Raw genomic sequence first — 16,459 nt, 5'->3', positions numbered from 1 at the left:
CTTTTCCTGTACCAAGTGAGAGTGACTCCCTCGGTGTACCGAGAAATCATGTCCGACATGAATGGTGGAAAAGTGGTCACTTACCCCACGGTGAGAGGTGAAATTCGCACCTATTCTCACGCCACTGACAGTCGCCACTTTGAGTGCAGATCTCCTTTCCACAACCAGCTGCCTAATCGGTTGGTGGTGGTGTTGATGAAACAAACAGCCTTCAATGGAACTGTGACGGTCAATCCGTTCACTTTTGGAAAATTCAATATCTCTTCCATCAAACAATCGGTGAGAGGTGGAGAGTACCCCTACGAGACATTGGAGCTCCAACACGATGGGGACAGTAAAGATCAGAGAGGCTACTACAGATTCCTCCAAGCCTCAGGAGCTTTGTGTCGGGGAAAAGGAAACATGGTCAGAAAAGAGGACTGGGGGCACGGCAAGAGATGCAACTTGTTTGTATTTGATAACACGGCCAACGGATGTTTGGACAGTCCAGTGTTGAACTCCAAGCAGGAAGGTGAGCTGCGTCTGGTGATCGATTTTGGAGCTAATCCAGGAGCAAACCTGACCATCTTGTTGTACGGCGAATTCGAGAACTTGCTGGAGATCAACGAGAACCGAGTGGTGACCTACGACGTGTGCCAGTGAACATAAATGGAGAAAGTAGCCCTGAATAATCTACAATTGGATCATTTGGCCCGAGCGCATCCGACACTCTGTCGGGTCTTTTACGGTACGGTACTCTGCGATCGGCTTCCCAAGACACTGCCTCAGGAAGGACCAACCACATACATCGTGAACACGGACCCTCACGATAAACCGGGCATGCATTGGATCGCTTTGTGGGCCGACAAGGACAAGTGCGAGATCCTGGACAGTTACGGTCTCCAGTTGGAGGTGTACGGAACCGCCGAACCGCTCCGAGAATGGTTGGACCGTCATTTCAAGTACCAGATTTTCAACGGCCAGAGTTTGCAGTCACTCTTCAGTCAAAGTTGCGGCGACTACGCCTTGATGTTCCTGATCGACCGAGCCGAAGGTCGTGACATGGACGGGTTTTTGAATCGTTTTAAGAGAAACGACTTTGTAGAGAACGATCATAAAGTAGGACAGATGTTAAAACGTTTGGTCGTGGACGAGTTGATCTGGCGCAAGATTTGTAAAACCCCGTGTCACCAGGACACGCGAGGTTCCTCTAGAGGAGTGCGTCATTTGTTAAAGTAAGCTGGTTTGAATAAAAAAAAAGATGTTGCGTGGTGAAGTCCGATGGTTCCCTCGATTCCTAAAACTGTGTCGAGACAAGTATCTCGACTTGTCCTCGAATCATCCCATCGTAGGGTCCTGGAACGCATTGCGACAGTTATCGGCGAGTCCGATTCATACTTGAAAAGGATATAGCCTATCCGACATTTTTTCTACCTGCAACCGCGAGCCAGAATGCAAACAGACGCTTACCGATAAGTACTTCCGACATCACTTTGCGAGTTAGTCTGAAACATGGAACGACGCAAAGCCTTTCGATTTCACACTCCGTCGAGTCTGCTGATAGCGGGTCCCTCGGGCTGCGGCAAGACGGTGTTCACCACCAAACTTCTCTTGGAGAACGGCGACTCTTTCCAAGAACCCCCCAAGAGTATTCATTACTGTTACGGATCGTGGCAAGACGGCTTCGACGAGCTCAAGAAGGGAGGGGTCAAGTTTCACGAAGGTATCCCGGAGAGCGAACAGTTACCCCGATGGTTCCCACGAGGGGGTGTCTTGGTCCCGGACGACCTGATGGACGAGGGCGGTAACGACAAGCGCGTCTTGGATCTCTTCACCAAACATTCTCATCACCGGAACATCACGGTGATTTCACGGAAAATTCGCCAAGACCATTTCCCGCAACGCCCATTACATCGTGGCCTTCAAGAACCCTCGGGATCAGTTGGGGATATGAAATCTATTACTGCAATCGTTTCCCACGTGATGGCCGGAGGTGTTGGACACGTTTCGAAAGGTCACCGATCGCCCTTACGGCTATATGCTATTGGATCTTCATCCAGCCAGTCTGGACGATCAACGGGTCCTCAGCCGTGTGTTAAAAGACGAAGGATTCGTACGATGCCATCAGTTCGCGCTACCACCATGTTGAGGAGTGAAGCCGAGTGGTTCCCTAGGTTTATTCTCCGTTGCATAGCCATGCTACGTCGTATGTATTCCTTTCAGGAGGATTACGAGACGGTGAAACAAATCTGTCTCTGTTCGAGTTATCGTCAAGTGCGGTCCATCCTAAAAGCCTATAACGACGAGGATTTCGAGAATTTGATTCATACCCAAGAGATGTTGGCCAAGAAAGCATGTTGAGAAGCTAATCGTCTTGGTTTCCGTTGTTCATTCGCCTATGTGAAAATTTATTACGTAATAATCCCAATGGAATGGACTACGATCCATCGTGAAAGCATATAACGGTGAAGGTTTCGGGAGTTTGGTTCATACCCAAGAAGAAAGTAGCAAGAGATGGCATCAGGAGGTGATTATAGAGCTCTTTCACGATCTCCAACCGTGGGTGTAGGCAGAAGCCCAAGGATGCTGCCACCATCACCCGTGGCAGTGGCTGCAGGTCCCACGATCGGGGTAGGTACAGCCAGCAAGGGCGCAGCACGCACCAACGTCACTATGGGAGTGGGTACGACACCTTTGGTCAAACAACCGGGTCGAGGAGACCGTAGTCTTAACCAAGCCCAGATGCAGCAAAAACTGCAAGAGATGTCGCGACAACAACAGCAAACGGTGGCGAGTCGTCGCATTGCCGGTATCACGACCACCAACACGATTACAACCACCTATAAAAATGGACAACGTTCTACCGTGACACGCAATTCGATCAGTGTACGTAACTGAGAAGATGAGGACCATAATGAGAAGACGTTGTCAGAGAAAGAGACAGCAACGAGGAGAAGGTTTCCTTGACATCATATCACCTGTTCAACGTGGTGGAGATCTTGTGAGTGCCTTGTCTACACTAGCTCCCATCGGTAAAGGGGCCGTGTTGGGGTTGGTCAAGGCTTTGGGCAAACGTGCCGCGAAAACCGGAATCCGAGCTGGCACTGGGGCTGCCATGGGTGCCGCCGGGGCAGGCGTTGGCTACGGGGTCCGAAAACTGGTGAAAAAACGCAAGAAACGACGATAAGAAGATCTACCTGATGGCGAGACTACTCAATCAAGATGTTGAGGAGTGAAGACAAGTGGTTACCCTACTTCTTGCATCTATAAAAAGGACAGGTGATCACCTTCGTGCATCATTACGCCATGTACGGAAGACGAAGAACGTTGAAAAGAAGGAGGAGGGAACAGAAAGGGGGTATTTTACCCTTGGCGGCTCTCATACCCGCTCCGATAGCCGGTGGCAAAGCCGTGGCGTTGGGTGCCGCCTCCGGGGCCGCTGGTCTTGGAGCCAAGAAAGCTCTCGAAGCTGCCACGCGCAAAAGGCGAAGACGATAAAAGGATCGTGATTAGCGGAATCATAATCACTCGACATCATGCAATCTCGGAGAAGAAGAAAGAGACAGAAAAGAGGTATTTTACCCTTGGCGGCCATCATACCCGCTCTGATAGCCGGTGGCAAAGCCGTGCCGTTGGGTGCCGCCTCCGGGGCCGCTGGTCTTGGAGCCAAGAAAGCTCTCGAAGCTGCCACGCGCAAAAGGCGAAGACGATAAAAGGATCGTGATTAGCGGAATCATAATCACTCGAAATCATGCAATCTCGGAGAAGAAGAAAGAGACAGAAAAGAGGTATTTTACCCTTGATACTCTGATAGCCGGTGGCAAAGCCGTGACGTTGGGCGCCGCGTCGGGTGCCGCCAGTTACGGTGCCAAGAAAGTTCTCGAAGCCGCCACGCGTAAAAAGGTAAAGAGGAAACCACTAACACATCAACAGAGACAAACGATACTGGCCCGACAACGACGAACTGCGCAAAGAATACAAAGTGCTGTCACTCGACACCTAAGAAAGCCATAAAAGAAAGAGGATGAATAGAATAACCCTCATTCGTTACCATGCAATCTCGGAGAAGAAGAAGGAGACAGAAAGGGGGTAGTCTGGATAGTTTGCTGAGAGCAGCGGGTTTGGGTACTATGGCGGGACCACTCGGTTTCTTGGACAAACAGTTACAAAAGAATAGGGGAAAAGTCGAAAGACTCACGTAAAATACCCTATCAAACCACTTTTCCGCGTCGAAGGAAACGATAAAAAGAGGGTGACAATCCACTCGGACGCAGACGATGAAGCGGTTACGGCGACAATGTCATTTCTTGGAAAGCGTTCTGAAAGAAGCCAATCGACGTAAACGTCAAGAATTGTTGCAACACGCCAACAAAGATCAGATCAATGCTGTCACCGAGATGGTTCTCAATTTGCTGAAAAGGAAGATCCCCATCGACGCAGTGACTTATGGGAAACTGAAAGGCATAAAAACGTATTGCTAGAATTGAGTAAACGCAAAAACTCCCTCAAGCGTCGAAGGCAACATCTCCTGCAGCAGAAAGGAAGCGGATTCTGGAGCGGATTACGCGGTTGTTTTCGAGCATGTCATCTACGGTAAAAGGACGCGACAAAGACGGTTACCCGCTCGAGGTTATCGACGTGGTACCCAATTTCCCACCCCGCCCAAAAGAAGAAGAGTCCAACACCATCCCCAAACTCGTCCAGTTGTTACAAGACGCCAATCGACGCCAAGCCCAACGGAAAGATTCATCCGAGTACTGGAATCGTAGGTACCACGCCCTGTATCAAGAGCATATGGCTTTAAAATACGGTGACTTTTGTGAAACCTGTCAAACGAAACGAGATACCACTCCGCCCGGTGGGTGCATAGAGCTGTGCACGGAGTGCGGTCAAGGTAAGGAAACCGTCCAAAGTCTTCAACTGAAGCTGGAAAAGAAAGAGGAAGTCATACGATACTGGCAAGACTGTTACGAGACGGCCTTGAGACAAGTGTCCGATTTCCCCGATACGACCTTGAGTCAGGGATGGACGAAGTCATGATGGTACCCGTTCAAGAATTCAATCGATTGCAAGATTATTACAAGGGTCAGATTACCCAGAGTGCCTTGTTGAACAAAGCGGGTCGTTTGGCCGCCGAAGAACATCTCATCTTGAAAGACAGTCGTATCCCCGACAGCATGGCCGTCAAGATGACCAAACCCATTGCCAGTGAAGAAACTAAACTGGTGAAACGTATACGGACAGGCACACGCGGTCCTATCTCGTACCAAGGCACGACACAACCCGAAGGCATGGCCGACGCACCCATCGAAAATCTGTTGAAACAGATCATCGAGGGAGTCAACAAACAACCGGCAGCTCCCGTTGTCATCAAACAAGAGCCACTTTCCACGCCAGGTCTGAAAAAGGAGCTGAAAACTCCCAAACCCTCCACGTCATGTCTTAAAAAGCCGCTGAAAACGCGCAAACCTCCCATTCCACCCAAACCATCCACCATTAAAAAGGAGAGTGAAAAAAAAGCACCATTATCTGCAGGAACCAAAAAGATACTGAGTTCACTCGGTATTGACTACGACGACTACGGTGGTTACAGTCCCAAAGGCAAGGCAAAAAAGTACAAAAAGGCTAAGCCGACAGAGGCGGAAAAGTTACAAGAAGGGTGGGAAGATTTTGAAGTCTCGGAGACGGGGACTAGGCTATCACAGTGAATAAAAAGAAAAAAGCAGCCCCACTTGGGAGAGGAAGAAGTACCCGACGTCAACGAGGCTAAGGGATCGACATCCAGAAATGGTTGAGCAAGACTGGGATCGAGTTTCATTGGCCCGGTTATCAGTACATGGGACCTGGGACCAAATTGAAGAAACGTTTAGCGCGAGGAGACCCAGGGATCAATCGTCTGGACCATCTGGCCAAACAACACGACATTGACTATTCCAGGGCCAAGAACTTACAGGACAAATGGAAAGCCGACGCCAAGATGATCAAAGGCATCGATAATTTGCCCGGACGTAAAATGACAGAACGCATTGTTAAGAGAATCATGCAAGCCAAGAAACGTTGGAAGTTGTAAAAGTTTTTTATTTGAAAAGCAATCATTAAACTTGTTGAGAATAAAAACGGTCTGGTTATTTTTTCATAACTCACACATCATACCGCCGTGATACAAAGTATCCGAGACAGTGGATGTCACCATCAGTCTTTCTATCGTTATTTGGTCCCCGCAGGCCGTGGAAGACACGAATAACAACCTAAACCTAAGTCTGGTGATGAAAAAGTACAGTCTATATGGGGTGTTGAAATAAAACATTCTATACACCTCCATACGTACATGATCGTACGCGATCACGTCGAAGGGCATAAACACGGTGCTGCGAATGTAAAGGGGGCTTTGACCCTCCGTGGTTCGCACAAAGTCCTCCAACTCCCGATAGTAACGGAACCACACCACGGGTGAAATGGGATAACTCAAGTGAACCCACGAACGCGTTAAGGAATTGTGCGTCTCAAAGGGTGTTCCCGTGTCTCTGAACCGCCAGATGTCATGCTGAATTCTCATTCGTTCAACCGTCACTGTGTGAAAAAATAAAAAAATCGTCAGGTCCATAGACTGTCCTCATGGTAAAGCGACGGACCGCCCGCAAAAGATAATAGGCAGAAATGTTGAATGCCAACGTCTCTTCGTCCTTCCTCCTGTCTAAAGCAGAGTCTGAACCGTTGCATTCGAATCAGGTTATATGTCGCATAAGGCGTGTTGAATATGAAAAGCCTGTAAAAAACAGCCCTGATCTCTCGGGTCGGTTCCACGGGGAGTTGCACGCAGCCATGCACATACATGTTTCGATTCGGAAACAGAATGACGAGATTATCGAGCATGACATAATAATGTTGCCACATGTCAGGGTCCACGTCATACGGCAAGGCATTCCACAAATACTATCCCTCGTAACGTGTGCGCAAAGGTCTATTCTCACTACGGTATTGCTCTAACTTCTGGTTCATACCCGCTAGGCTATTCGCACCTGTAGGTAACGCGAACGGGTCGTCATCGTCTTCCTCGTCGAGTTCCTCATCGGTTTCCAGCACGATCTCTGGCAGTTCCGAGTTGATCACGCGTCGGCAGTTGCCGCAGGTTCGTACTCGCCTCGACATCTCCTGGTAGCAACGTCGATGCATGAACACGCCGCAGCACAAAGTGCGTTGACATCCCATCAAGGAATCGATGTTGATATCTCTTTGACAAATGAAACAGACCTGTTTAAGAGGCGGTTCTTCTGGTGCCAGGCCTCGAAGGCGGCGACTGCGTCTAGGTTGAGTCGCCATGACAAACAACTAACCACGCACGCCTTCGCTTTTTATGCTAATCAAGTCAACCAATCACAGCCCCAGACGTGTGCCACCTAAGTAGACTTTGAGTTTAAGCGCGCGCTAAACCACGTCAGCCAGATTTATTATTTTTTTGCGGAGTCTTACTAAAAGTCGTTTTACTTACCACGCACGCTGATCGTGGCTGAACTGAATCGCCCTATGGACCTATACGAAGCAGTAAGTACTGATAGTTTAACGCGTTGCAAAGTCACTTCGTAGCCATTTTGTTTGACTGAAATCTGGTCGCACTTTTTTCATAGAGTTACTGGGATTGGCTACCCGCAGAAATACAAGATTACGTGATTTCCCTAGCCGTTTCGCAACATGCCATAGATACGAAAATGAAGAAACTATTGGACAAACTTTATGAAGAAATTGTGGATTATGCAAGATTAAAGAAAGCCTGGGGATATGGTCACATAGAATTAATAACGATAAAAAGTAATTTTATCGTTTATTTACGGCCATTATGTTACTGCCCGTAACGAGAAAAAGAAAATGTATTTAGGGTACAACTTTAAAGAGGCCTTGAATAATGTAGACGAGAAACAAATCGTTCTCCGCTGACATATGATTGGATGTGTTATTAACCAATAAAAAACATTTGTGTTTGACTTCATACAAATCAACCTGACCTTGGTACGCAGAAATCAGCCTGACCTTGGCGCGCGCGCGAGCTCTATCCCGCATATCAACCACGTCAGCCAGTTTATTATTTTTTTTGCGAAGTCTTACTAAAAGTCGTTTTGCTTACCACGCGCGCTGATCATGGCCGAACTGAATCGCCCTATGGACCTATACGAAGCAGTGAGTACTGATAGTTTAACGTGTTGCAAAGTCACTTCGTAGCCATTTTGTTTGACTGAAATCTGGTCGCACTTTTTCATAGAGTTACTGGGATTGGCTACCCGCAGAAATACAAGATTACGTGCTTTCCCTAGCCGTGTCGCAACATATCATTGACCGCAGAGGAAACACATTGTTAAGAAGGCTTCTCAAAGAGATGTTATTTCACGCCAAACTGCTAAGAGCCTGGAGACATGGTCGCATAGGAATAACATATTCCTCTTACTATATGACGGACTACGGACCGTACATATTGCGTCCTCCGAAGATCCACGGATATTATTATTTTTATGACGCCGTCCGCAAAGCGAAAACATTTCTAGGGTGCAACTTTAAAGAGGCCCTGAGTAATGCAAATGATTATCTGGGTACAAGGATTTCATGATGTATGCTTGGATGTGTTATTAGCCAATAAACATTTGTGTTTGACTTCATACAACTCAACCTGATATAGGTGTGTCTCAAATGTATTTGGTATGTTTCGCAATGCGGAGATTGTGCTAGTTGTAGCTGTCATGGATCCTTCTGATGGTTGTGGCTGTTTGAGATCTCGTGGTTGGTGTCCGCGTTGCGACATTTTGTAGTCGTTTTGATGACTGTGGTTGTTCGGGCTCTTGTGGGTGTTTTGGTTCTTTGGGAGGTTGCAGCCGTTGTGGCCCCTCTGGTTGTTTTGGGCCTTCGAGAGGTTGTGGCTGTTGTAACCCTTGTGAGTGTTTGGGCCTATGGTAGGTTAGAGCCATTGTTGTCTTTTTGGGTGTTTTTGGCCTTTCAGACGTTGTGGCCCTTGTTGGTGTTTTGGACCTTTGGGAGGTTGTGGCCTTTGTGGCCTTAGTGGCCTTTGTGGCCTTAGTGGCCTTGGTCCTTTGGGAGGTTGTGGCCGTTCTGGGCTAAAGCTGTTTTGGCCATTGCGTTGGTTAGATGGGTGTGGCTTTTGCGTCTGTTGTGAATCCAGCGGCCAGCGCAATAGAACCACTTTTTGGACTGATTACAGCATTTCAAGTACAAATCGGGTTACTGAAGATTTGAATGATCACTAACAACACTTTGTGTCTGTTTTTTAGGCTCCGCTTAACCTTGCAGCAGATTTGATCGACTTCCTTGACTCAGAGGCGCAGGTTGGTAACATTACAAGAAATAGCAATTTTAACATTTTTTCGCCCAAGGACAAGCAGTTTTAAAATATGATAAATAGTGATATTAGCCATTGATGCGATCTACTTTGTTACCTGCCTTGAATAATGATGAGATTTTAACCTTTCAGTCTTGCGTATTTGTTTCATTCCCAGTACCTTCATTCATTGATGGCCCTCACTGCCACAGAGCTGGACTTGAAGAAAAACCAGAAAAGACTGGATGCTAGCGTCATGGCTCTGGAAGCGCTTAGAAACGTCATCAAAAACAACTCAGGTATAAACTGCGCAAGCGTTACGTTGACGTGTCACGCCGTGTGTTGCTTGGGAGACGATTGTGTGACAGGCCAAAAGTGTGTTTGTAGTTGTTTTGCCTGTTTAATGCATTGTGGCGAGTGTCAGAGCAATAGCAGCAAAATATGGATGATACTCATCAGATCACAAAACTCAACTTTCCTCACGAAACTGACCTTCCCCAAAACCTCAACCTCAACAAACCTTTCCTTTTTCCCCTTGCTTAATATGTATCGTCCGTTGCTATTTTCAGATGACTGGGACAATGAACTTGCGTTTTCACAAATTCCTTCATGTCTCCGATTCGATATGACAGATGTGTCTACCTTGAATTCATTTATTTCAGTCATTTATTGCTGTGAACTGATGCCCCTGTTAAAGGGGCTCAGTCATGGTATTTTGAGTTATTTTGGCCACATACAAAATTACCTTTGAATGGTAGGAAACCTGAAAATAACAGTTTTGTAAGAAAGAAAAACACCAAAGAGATAATGATAAACCATAACGGAACAAGGATGGCTAAGGATGGAGAAGATTAACACGGATTACAAATGACGAATTTGAAAAATTGAAGCTAATCTTTTCAATATGCGCAAACCGTGACTGAGCTCCTTTAAAATAGCCATTGTCGTTATCTCCCTGGTAATTAACCCATTTTACGTCATGAAAATCTAATTTCTGTGACTTGTCTCTCTGTTGACAGGCACTGAAGCTCAGTGTATAGGACATTTTAAGCTGATTTTCTCCTTACTAAGGATGACTAAAGCAACAAAACTTCAGAAGTTTGCTCTTGAGGTAAGACGAAGTGCTTTGAACAATGTCTGGATTAACCTCTTAAAGTTCAATCTCAACATAAATTTTCTCCCCAATTGTCTTTGTACACTCCTTATAGTTTTAGTTGGGAGAGGTTTGTGGTGTATCAACCCTTGTCAGCGTAAAAATAAATTTCTTAGTCTATAGTACTAGTACGGAGAATCTTTAATGTGTCACGATCAGTTCCTCTCGCTGGTTCTCATTCATTTCTTATGTTACTAAACATCAACACAGTTTTTCTTTGGGTGTTCAATTTCTTTATTCTCATCACTTGTCTTCTTAACAGTGTATTGATAATGTAAGGGGAAATGACTCTTATCACTGTATTGCAGGTCATCTCAAGCACGACAGCAAACAAGAACTGTGTAACGAGTATAGCTGACTCTGACATCCTCGGCTTTTTGTTCCTAACACTACACACGCTTCCATCAGGTGGGTCGTCTACAGTACCCCTTACCCTCCCCACCACAGGATCCGTTTTTGCGTCTCTGTTACGTCTTTTCCACTCTAACCCGAGAGATTTTGATTATGCTGTTGCCTGCCTGCCTTCAGTTTTGTATTTTTTCGATGAGGTTTTCTGGTTATCTTGTCTGTCCTTCAGTTTTGAGCATGAGTAATCTCAAACTACACAAAACATAAGAAGTGAAAAACATTTGTATACAGGAAAAATTGATGCTTCCATTAACTTGTAATCCTGGGTTAGCGTTAACCGGCTTTCGAACAACTCGGCTCTGGCATGTTAAGAGAAAGTTTCAAATCATGTGCTTGTTTCTTTCCCAGAAAAGTGCAAAAATAGTTCTCATTCATAACCTTTGTGGTATTGTTTTTCATGACAGATCGTCTGTTGACAGTCGATACAATGCACGCACTTTGTTCCAACACTAAAATCGTCAAGGAAACGATGCATAAAGGTAAATACCACAAACTAAAACGTCAATGTTGACGGGGATTAGCATATTACTTACATCACGAATTTTATTTAAGGCAACAGGGAGGGGGTGGTGGTGGCGCAGTGGTCTGCTATGTTAGACTTCAGAGCGAGTGGTTAGACTCTGCTTAGAGTCGTAGTATTGTGCGCTTGGACAAGGCTCTTTGCTGCTAACCTAGAAGTATAAACCAGTCAGGGCAACTTGTCAAAATGCCGATATCCCATCAAAGGGAGTGGTAGGTTGGGGTGGGATGGGTGTGGCAATACCGTCTCTTATCCTCTTTATGCTGAAGAAACAGCTTTGCGCAAAAATTCAGTAGAGTGACTGTTTGGAGGCTAATCGTAGCCCTGCTCGTCGCTTCTTCGATTTCTTGGACCCGAGACAGATTCTAACCTGGTGTATTTTTCAGGCGGTCTGATCTATCTTCTGGACCTTTATGCAAATGGCACAAACCCAGTGGTCCGCGAGAGATCAGCCGAGCTGTTTTCCAAGATGATGTCAGATAAGCTCATTGGACCCAAAGTGAAGATCGTGTTGTCCAAATTTTTGCCAGCCATCTTTATGGACGCTATGAGAGACAACGCTTCAGCAAGCGTGCATATGTTTGAAGGTGAGGCAAGTCGTTCGCCAAGCTATATTAGAACGTCAGGGACGTTACACGGCCTTGTCACGCTATTTTGTTTTGGAAAGATTACTTGACGAACTAAAACATGTGTCAGGGTTGCCACAGCTCAGGAGATGGTCAGGGGAAAAAATTATTCAAGGTCAAGAAGAAGTAAGGGAATTTTATTTTGAGTCAGGGAGAATTGACATTTTGAAGAAAAGTCGGGGAGATTTGAAAGAATTTTAACATGACTCTGCTGATTTAATACCATTGAAGGCTGGAAGAAATATTCAGTGTGATCTCAACGATGTTTCTCCTCAATCAAGAAATTGTTTTGAAAACTTGCCAGTCTCGATGAATGGGTGGAAAGGAAGGCTGTTAGGGGAGGCTAGAAACTCTTCTGTCTGTGACATTTTGTATTTATTTGCTCAGGGAAATATTATTTTTATCAGGGAAAACTCAGGGATTTTGAAAAGTTTTGTCTGTGGCAATCATGTGTGTGGCTAATAGGTTATGTATGTGGTGTCTATACCGGATCTGTTTTTGATTTGTTTGTTTGTTTTTTTCGGTATAGCAAACCAGGAGAATCCTGAACGGATATGGAACACTGAAGCCAGAGAAAAAATCTGCACAGTGGTGAAACAGCTTAAAGACAAGTGAGTTTATTAATGCTAGTCCATGTTCCATGATTCTTAGTGTTTGGAAATGTGGTCAAACACAGTCTTTCGTGTCTGATATACTGATTAAAGTCAGTTGGTTAATGCCCTTAAAAAGTCGAATAATTGTTCCTGTTAATATTTCGTTATGTAAACCTGCGGCCAGTGCCGTCTTAAGCGAAGATGATCATGACGAAACTAGTTGTCTCCGGTCTTAGATGTGCATCTCTTGTACAGACACCATTGTGAACCGCCATCTTCCCCTCAACATGTCATTACGTTTAGAATTACGTCCTAACTAGCAGTAAAGATTGCGTTACGTGAGTAGGCCAAGAAGCTGCTGTTACACAGGAAAATGTGCTGATCGCGTTTCTTTTTCCTGTCGTTATAGGCATTACTAGGTGCAGAAAGACAGCCCAGACATTCAATGGAAGGTAAGACATTATTTCGTGACTTCCCTGTCCTCTTTTGTGAAAATATTTAGTAGGCAGGAGAAATTTAAATACTTTGAAGGAGGTTTGTAGAAAAAGAGATGTGTACTTAAAAACAGGTGGAGAAATTCGTCTGGCAAAGAGTGCATTTAATGATATTTGTACTCTAAGAGAATTTGGAAAACAAACAGCCTTTGTTATTGAGAAATTGATGTGAAACGTGTTGTGTTTTTGTTTTCAGCTTCCTGAAGACTTTGAAGTTATGTTTGACGAAGCTGCTGGGGAAATAACAATTGGTGGAATTTATCTTCGGCTCTTTATTCAGCAGCCAGCTTGGGTATGTTCTTAAAAAAGAAAAAGAAAAAAACAACAAAGAAAAAAAGTTTCTTTAAACGGCGTTGGTTTTGTTATAGTTGTTGCAAAAGTGAGGCTAAGGTTTTCTCAGAGCCGAACCCATTAAGCCAATCAGAACTCAAAGCAAACAAAAAAAAACATAACTCGTCAAAAGAGCGGGAAAACACGTAATCAGGGTTAAGCGCGGGAAAACATATAACCAGTGCCAAGCGCTAGAAAGCTCGTAACTGATGGCGAGGGAGAAAAAGCAATTTGAGAAAAGAGGGGGAAAGGTCGCATGAACGAAATTTGCAACACCAGTTATTACGGTGGCAAAACGTACAAATAGCTAGCCGTAACTTGGAGGAAAATGTGGGGAAAAAATGCTTGATAGAAATCGTGGTCAGTGCAGATTTTGCATCCGAGTGGACTAGAACGGAAGATTCTGGCCAAGGTCAATAAACCATTGACTTTGAAGTCATTATATAGCTCAGTAAAGCTACAGTAAAACAAAACTCAATAGTATAGCTTTGAAAGTGGGTTCTTTTTATTTTGTCTTCTCAGGTTCTTCGGAAGCCGAAGGAGTTCCTTATAGCTTTGCTACAGAAGTTTGTTGAACTGCTAACAAAATCCTCCTCTGATGTAAGTTTTGTTTTATTTTTAAGGGGTTTACGTTTTGATACTTGTTTGTTATACTGTCATTTTCGTTTTCCACTTTTTGGTACTTTTCTGAAACCTCTCAGACCAGGCTGCTGCTTTACCTGTTTTACCTGTTTAGTACGTGTGTTTTATATTGTCATTTCCGTTTTCTACTTTCTTGCTACTTTTCTCAAACCCGTTTCAGGGCGAGACTCTCGAGACTGTCACCCAGGCCACACTCTGTCTTTTTACGGCACAACCGCAGCTAGCAGACCAGGTACGTGGAAAACGACGAATTAGAAGTGGTATTGGGAATTTTCGTCTATAACCACATTCTAAACAACTTATTTTTTTCCGATTCAACCCTCAAGCAAGCATGCGCCATGTTGAAATATCGTGAACAAAACTGCTCAGTGTACGGGGCTGGGGTGGGGAACGTGTCTGCTTGCTCTTGCCTAGTCTCCTGGATGGCAACTCAAGAAAAACGTTAAGTGACTTCTCAGAAATAACACGATCTCGGGCAGGGCTAGAGGTTTGAAACGGTAGTCTTGGCTAGATCAACTTTTATTTTCTCCAGATGTAATCACCACTTAATTGAGTATACAGACGTGAGAATTAAGGAATTGGTCACCAGTTAGCAGAACGTTTGTGTTCACATTGCGGCATAAAGCGAATGTTAAGAGTATCTGTGCTCTATTCCCAGGTCCCAGGCCTAGGCCACATTCCAAATTTAGTAAAAGAGCATGGGTTCTACAAACAATGCAGTCGTGAAATCCGCTGTGCAAGTGGTTCACTTGCTCTCGGCTAACGAGGTAAGACACACCATTAGGAGATGGAGTTTAATCCAGACCTCACAGAGGAAATTTAGTTATGCAACGATATTTTAAAACAACGTCGCTTTTTTGCGATGTACATAATTGCATGCAGGGAACGTCACATTTCACCCATGTAGAAATAAACTAAGGCCCCATCCACATTGCCGGAGAAATTTAAAACGCAGCTTTATTTGTAAATGGATATGTAAGACTAAAAGATTCATATATATCACGAACCACGAACGTAGGAAATGTAGTGTAAATTTTTTCGATGCGTCGAGTCAAGGTTGTTTGTGTCCGCGTCACTTGAAAAAGCGTAATTTGGCCCTTTTCAAGAGAGAAATATTGTCAGTATTCTGAAAAAAGTTTACCTTGAAAAAGCTATGTTGTATTAAATAGTCAAATCAGATTATTGAAAGAGCGATTAATTTTTAAAAAGGGGATGTCATCTGTGGAAAAATAAGAAAGCCATTTAAATTACATTTTTGCATTTCTTATATAGTGGAACTAAGATTTTGATTTATTCGTTGTATGATTTCTCTCGCTCGGAAACGGCCCTTTTCAGATCTGTGTTCGAAGCATGGCGCAGGTCAGCGACTGTATCAGTCACATGATCAAGGGAATGGAAGCGAGGCCAGATGTCGTGGGTGTGGCATGTGAAGCACTTCACAGAATGTTTGACAAGAATCACACAGAGCTTGTAGCACAGGTAAATAAGAAGTGATATTTACCTTGAATTGTGTAGTAAACCTCGAGACTAACATGTTTGATGATTAATCCTCTTTCCGTTTGTGCTGTGTATGTGGTTTTGACTTTTAAGTTTTTGGATGAAACCCTAGTGTGGGCATTAAATGAAAGTTATTGAGCAGTACTTTCATGTGGTGTTGTTTACTATGCTGTACAAGGTGGTACTAACTTTAAAGTTTCTGGATGAAACCCTAGCGTGTGACCATTCAAATGAAAGCTATTGAGCAGTACTTTCATCTGGCACTGTGTATTATGCTGTACAAGGTGGTTCTAACTTTTAAGTCTGTGGGTGAAACCCTGGTGTGTGACCATTCAAATGAAATGAGCAGTACTTTCATCTGGTACTGTTTATTATGCTGTACAAGGATGAAACCCTAGTGTGGGACCATTCAACTGAAAGCTATTGAGTGATACTTTTATCTGATACTGTTTATCATACCGCACGAAGCTCTTCTAACTTTTGAGTTTGTGGGCGAAGCCTTACTGTGCCACCACCGAAATGAAAGCTATTGAGCTGTACGTTTATGATATACTGTGTATTATTAGAAGATTTGTTTACATCACCCTTTTGTGTGACTATTCAAGAGATCTTAACTTCCTTCCTTTTATCTCTTTAGGCTCTTTCGTTCGAATTAGTTCAGTACCTTCTGAACCTCCTAAACGGAGCTCTAAAAACTGTGGAAAACCCCGCCGCAACCAAAGCACAAATAGTCAAGGCTGTGTTTCGTTTTGTGTTTCGTTTTGTGTTCCATTTATACAGTTCGTCTTCTTTTCCTTTAGGTATTCCGTTTAGCGTTTTTCTGCTGTGCCTCCTTGTCTTTTCTGTGCGTTCCTTGGGTTTGCCTCACCAGGGCCGTAGCCAAAACAAAAAATTATGA

At 44.5% G+C, this 16,459-nt stretch overlaps 4 protein-coding genes across 4 annotated transcripts; all 4 read left to right on the top strand.

Annotated features, from left to right (window-relative positions):
- The first annotated feature begins 9,311 nt into the window (after positions 1-9,311).
- Positions 9,312-11,121, top strand: LOC145471208 (dnaJ homolog subfamily C member 13-like). Its single transcript, XM_081454825.1, has 3 exons — positions 9,312-9,597; positions 10,318-10,409; positions 10,760-11,121. Exons 1-3 carry the CDS (start codon positions 9,492-9,494, stop codon positions 11,042-11,044), a joined length of 483 nt encoding a protein of 160 aa, XP_081310951.1. The 5' UTR covers positions 9,312-9,491; the 3' UTR covers positions 11,045-11,121.
- A 165-nt stretch (positions 11,122-11,286) lies between these two features.
- LOC145471212 (dnaJ homolog subfamily C member 13-like) lies at positions 11,287-12,828 on the top strand. The gene is made up of 3 exons (XM_081454830.1): positions 11,287-11,338; positions 11,766-11,966; positions 12,535-12,828. Exons 1-3 carry the CDS (start codon positions 11,287-11,289, stop codon positions 12,618-12,620), a joined length of 339 nt encoding a protein of 112 aa, XP_081310956.1. The 3' UTR covers positions 12,621-12,828.
- On the top strand, positions 12,806-15,489 carry LOC145471207 (dnaJ homolog subfamily C member 13-like). The gene is made up of 7 exons (XM_081454824.1): positions 12,806-12,847; positions 13,018-13,050; positions 13,289-13,384; positions 13,945-14,022; positions 14,225-14,296; positions 14,723-14,831; positions 15,400-15,489. Exons 1-6 carry the CDS (start codon positions 12,806-12,808, stop codon positions 14,825-14,827), a joined length of 426 nt encoding a protein of 141 aa, XP_081310950.1. The 3' UTR covers positions 14,828-14,831; positions 15,400-15,489.
- Positions 15,415-16,459, top strand: LOC145471210 (dnaJ homolog subfamily C member 13-like). The gene is made up of 2 exons (XM_081454828.1): positions 15,415-15,543; positions 16,199-16,459. Exons 1-2 carry the CDS (start codon positions 15,415-15,417, stop codon positions 16,457-16,459), a joined length of 390 nt encoding a protein of 129 aa, XP_081310954.1.

This window comes from Orbicella franksi, unplaced genomic scaffold, assembly GCF_964199315.1.
Source record: "Orbicella franksi unplaced genomic scaffold, jaOrbFran1.1 SCAFFOLD_36, whole genome shotgun sequence".
In the NCBI taxonomy this organism is placed as follows: Eukaryota; Metazoa; Cnidaria; class Anthozoa; order Scleractinia; family Merulinidae; genus Orbicella; species Orbicella franksi.
The sequence above is the reverse complement of the archived record's forward strand: the minus strand, read 5'-3'. Positions and strand labels throughout refer to the sequence as shown.